This window comes from Leptonychotes weddellii, chromosome 2 (genome assembly GCF_054177405.1).
Source record: "Leptonychotes weddellii isolate Sample4059 chromosome 2, ASM5417740v2, whole genome shotgun sequence".
Classification (NCBI taxonomy): domain Eukaryota; kingdom Metazoa; phylum Chordata; class Mammalia; order Carnivora; family Phocidae; genus Leptonychotes; species Leptonychotes weddellii.
Window position 1 is genome coordinate 5188907 of NC_138370.1, and position 4885 is coordinate 5193791.

The 4885-nt window shown below is 47.0% G+C and overlaps 1 protein-coding gene across 1 annotated transcript; it reads right to left on the bottom strand.

Annotated features, from left to right (window-relative positions):
- Positions 1–2152: 2152 nt before the first annotated feature.
- Positions 2153–3748, bottom strand: LOC102731759 (ubiquitin carboxyl-terminal hydrolase 17-like protein 6). Its single transcript, XM_006750950.1, has one exon. It carries the CDS (start codon positions 3746–3748, stop codon positions 2153–2155), a length of 1596 nt encoding a protein of 531 aa, XP_006751013.1.
- Between the last annotated feature and the right edge of the window lie 1137 nt (positions 3749–4885).

A 4885-nucleotide genomic window follows, 5' to 3' on the forward strand; every position in this document is an offset into this window, starting at 1 on the left:
AACAATGTGGAGGAACCCCTGTCTGTGTGAAAATGACTGACAGTCATGGTCCCATCATCCCCTTACTTCCTGTTTATATTGAAAGAACACTGGCCCAAATATATCCATGGATGGAGTCTAGGTAAAGATGTGTTTGGAAATACAAAATATGCACCATCTGGACAAACTTAGTGCATCTACACAAAGAAATAACAAACTACCATGATACTGGATGAACTACAGCTACACGTGGCAAAAGACAGACTCTTCAGGAAGTTATTTGGGTCAAAAGGTAAGGAGCAGAATGAAGTAGAGTAATTGATAAATGTGCAAAGTTTTTAGTTGAACAAAATATATATTGTGAAAAGTCCACACATATATCTGTGAATACTTGCTAATTGCTTGGAAACGGTAAACAGCAACTAAATGCTTATTTTTCAGGAGATAACTGCATCCAGCCTGATTGAATCACATTGATTAAGTTCCCTTAACAATCTCCCTCCCTTGAGACAGCAGAGAAGATGGCAGGAAGAGTGACAAGTCAGTCATCACTACAATGTTCGGTGTAGACGGGGCTGGAGGACAGGGAGTGGGGGATGGGTGTGGCCCCTGACTCTCACCTTCTTCCAGGTAGACCCTCTTCCCTGGAACACACATACACACTCAAAAAGACAAATTGTTGAAAGATGTTTTCAGGGGCGCCTGGGTGGCTCAGTTGGTTGGGCGACTGCCTTCGGCTCAGGTCATGATCCTGGAGTCCCGGGATCGAGTCCCGCATCGGGCTCCCTGCTCAGCAGGGAATCTGCTTCTCCCTCTGACCCTCCTCCCTCTCATGCTCTCTGTCTCTCATTCTCTCTCGCAAATAAATAAAATCTTAAAAAAAAAAAAAAAGAAAGAAAGATGTTTTCATACCTAATGCTTAAGACATAATATTGATTGTCAGATAGGGGGGTGGTAGCAAACTCTGCCCCAAAAGGTACAGGTACTGGGATGCTGAGCAATTCCCTGTGGGAGAAGGGTCCTTGCCAACCATCTTTCCTGTCTCAAGGAAGGGAGATTGGGAAGGGAACCTAATTCAACCAACATGATCCAATCAGGCTGGATGCAGTTATCTCCTGAAAAATAAGCATTTAATTGTCTTTTATCATTTTCAACCAATTAGCAAATGTTCAGGTATATATGTGTCCACTTTTCACAATATGTATATTGTGCAAGAAAAAACTTTGCACATTTATCAGTTACTCTGTTACATTCTGCTCTTTACTTTTTCATGCAAATCACTGTCCCTAAAAATTCTGTCTGCAGCCATGTATAGCCGTAGTTCATCCATTTTCACGGTAGGTTGTCATTTCTTTCTCTCTTTTTTTTAAAAGATTTTATTTATTTATTTGAAAGAGAGAGACAGCAACAGAGAGCACAGGCAAGGAGGAGGAGAAGTAGGCTCCTCACTCAGCAAGGAGCCCGATGCGGGACTCGATCCCAGGACCCTGGGATCACGACCTCAGCTGAAGGCAGACGCCCAACCGACTGAGCCACCCAGGTGCCCCGGTGGTTTGTCATTTCTTTGTGTACATGCACTGAGATTGGGTTTTTGTGTCTGTTTTTTGTTTTGTTTTGTTTTTTTCCTGAGGTTCTTTTTAACTCCTCCTCTGGTTGGTGCATATTTGTATATTTCTAAGCACATCTTTACCTAGACTCCACCCATGCATACGTCTGGGCAAATGTTCTTTCAGTATAAACAGAAAGTAAGTAATGGGATGATGGGACTGTGACTGAAAGCTGTGTTCACACCAACTCCAGGCCCTCAGCATTGTTTCCACCCTCATGCCTGTTTGCCCACTTGCGCTGATCCTTTCAGGCTGCGAGTTGCCCCCACTTCTCCCCTGTGCTGATAGAAGGGAGGGTTCACCCACAGACACAGATCCAGTAATAAATCCAAACCTCTCCAATAATATCCCCATAACAAGCAAGCCTTAAATCTCAGTATCCTGCAGTTTAAGTGGAATGCCATATCCCATGAACACACCTAGATAGGGTCTCTCCACGTGTGCAGAACACACACCTACAATGCACAAAATATTTCCTGTCCGGGACTATCTTCAAGTTAGGTGAGTGAGTGAATGAGGGTGTGTACGTGTGTGTGTTGCGGGGGAGGGGCCCATGTACACCCAAGCTAGTAATGAGATCCCTGGACTACTTCCCTAGACTTCTGTTCCTTCTTGTTCTTCTTCTTGCTAGCTCTGGCTCTCCGTGCCAGACAAGGGACTATGCCCATGTCCCCTGCCCTCTGAGATGCGATGTTCCTGGCTAAAGTGTTGAGCCGGTTGAAGTTTTGTTCAGGATCATTCTTCAACATCTCATATTTGGACTGGTGAATTATGACTGCATGTGCAGGAAGAGCAAATTCTACTTTCCTGACATTGAATTCAGCCTTAGGTCGGTTGCGTTCTTGGAGGAATCTCCACTGGTCTAATGTGATTTGTTGCACTGATGTCTCTTCCACGTGATCCTCTAATTCAGGAACTTTGATTCTGGAGTCGGTTTTGGGCTCCCTTTGGAACCCAACCAAGCCTGTGTGGTCAGCCTCAGGGGATGTGGCTCCCTCACCGAGTGACTCACTCACGAGTTCTCTTTCCAGTTTGGTCTTCTGGATGTAAAAGAGGACATAGGCATGTTGGCTCAATGCACAAGTCACATCACAGGTGGTGACCTTAGCATCATCCATTTTATACCACTGGCCATTTCCAGCTTTTAAGAAACAGAAGTAATGTCCGCTGTGACAACTCCACCCAGCGTGCACCAGCACAGCATAGAGCACATAAACCAACGGTCCTGCCCTCTGCTCACACAGGTAGGGTTGCATGTCAAGGTGCTCAGGATATTGTACGTCCTTAGCCATTTCGTTTCCTGTGAAATCTGAGAATCGTTTCAACACCAGGACAAGGACCTTTGAGGGAATGTGCAAAGTCAGCGTCTTGGAAGCAGGCACCTTCCCTAGACAAGTACTACAATGATAGGCATTTTCACCATCCAACCTTTTGGGCTTCACCAACTGCTCCAAAGCTCGGCTCACACTCTGAGCCGCCACAATGTCCAGGCTAATGTCCAGGTACGGGTCCAGAGTGCTTGAAACACTTTGGCAGTGGAGACACTGGATTTGAGACCTCCAGTACCCTCCAAAGATTTGATGGATGAGGGTGGTGTCCTCAGATTGAGGGTCTGAAGGCTTGTCCTCAGGCAAGCATGCTTGCTGCATTGCGCCCAAAGTGAACGTCAGAAACTCATGGGCATCTTCCTGCTTGTGTGTGTGGAAGGCAGTGAGCAGTCCTGGCAAGGGATGGATCACAACTCCAGGATGGCTGAGGGCCCGGGTCATGTGAGCTTGCAGAGTACACAGCATGCAGAATGTCTGCTTCCCACAGGTTTCTCCGTGCTGCTGGGACAGCATAGAGATGGCAAGGGGCGGTGTGTATGCCAGACACTGCAGGACCGCATTCACATAGCAGGTGTTCCCCAGGTTCTGAAGCCCAGCCCCAACCACAGAAGGTCTCTTCCAATGCATGAGTTTCTTTGTGGGAGCCAGCCCTGCTGATGTGGGAGCCAAACCATTAGTCAGGTAGCACCGTTTGTGAGATGGTGGTGATGGCTTCTCAGGCAGAGAGGGTCCCCCGTGGACCTCAGCACCCCCTACATTTGACCAGCAAGATTTGAGTTTTGGAAAGACATTGAACTGAGACTCCTCTTGGCGGTGGAGAGAAGCAGCCTCCATGTCTCCAGGAACAGTGTTCACAAGATCCCCCACGTGGAGCCTCCGGTTGCAGAGGGATGCTTCTCGCACTGAGCCACTCTCCAAATGACAGGTGTGGCCATCTCCTCAGCCTTTTATGGCTCGCTCCACCCACGTGACTAGGTACAAGGTTATCCAATCACTCCACTGGAATAAGGGATTTAGGGTGTGGTCGCTCTCCTTAGGCGGGGAAATGATTCCAGCCAGCCCACCTCCCTCCCCTCCCTCCCACAATGGACAGACACACATTTCAACACTTTCTCAACCTCCCTACTTTCCATCACACCCTTCTGTAAAGATTTTCTTGAGAGTTGCCAAGTTCAGAGGAAATCCCTTATGAATATCCACTTTGCTTTCCCAATAATATCAAGTGAGCCAAGAAGTGTGGGACATTAGTTTTCTAGGATAGAGAGCATCATTTTCCTAAAGGAGCTCAGGGATCACATAGGATGACAATCTTCCCTACCAGCCAGAATATATGTAGGATCATCCTGTTTTTAGAAAGTTTACTGTCAGATCCTTTGCCTCTAAAATTCCATCACACTCTCTTAATATGATTGATGCATTCAGGGATCATGAAGATCTTTATAAATATGTTTGTCCACCTAGGTGTGGCCCGGAATTTATAACTGTAGATCCTGTGGCTGGTTTCACACTCCTTTGGAGAACATTTTTTTCTTTTTTTAAAGATTTTATTTATTTATTTGAGAGAGAAAGAATGAGAGATAAAGAGCATGAGAGGGAGGAGGAGGAGAGGGAGAAGCAGACTCCCTGCTGAGCAAGGAGCCCGATGCGGGACTCGATCCTGGGACTCCAGGATCATGACCTGAGCTGAAGGCAGTCGCTTAACCAACTGAGCCACCCAGGCGCCCGAGAACATTTTTTTCTTAAGCTCCATCCCAATAGGAGTACCTATCAAATATCCAGTGTTCAGAGGCGCCTGGGTGGCTTAGTTAGTTAACTGCCTGTCTTTGGCTGAGGTCGTGATCCCAGGGTCCTGGGATGGAGCTCTGCATCGGGCCCCCTGCTTAGTGGGGACCCTGCTTCTCCCTCTCCCTCTACCTGCTCCTCCCCCTGCTTATACTCTGTCGCTCTGTCAAACAAATAAATAAAATCTTT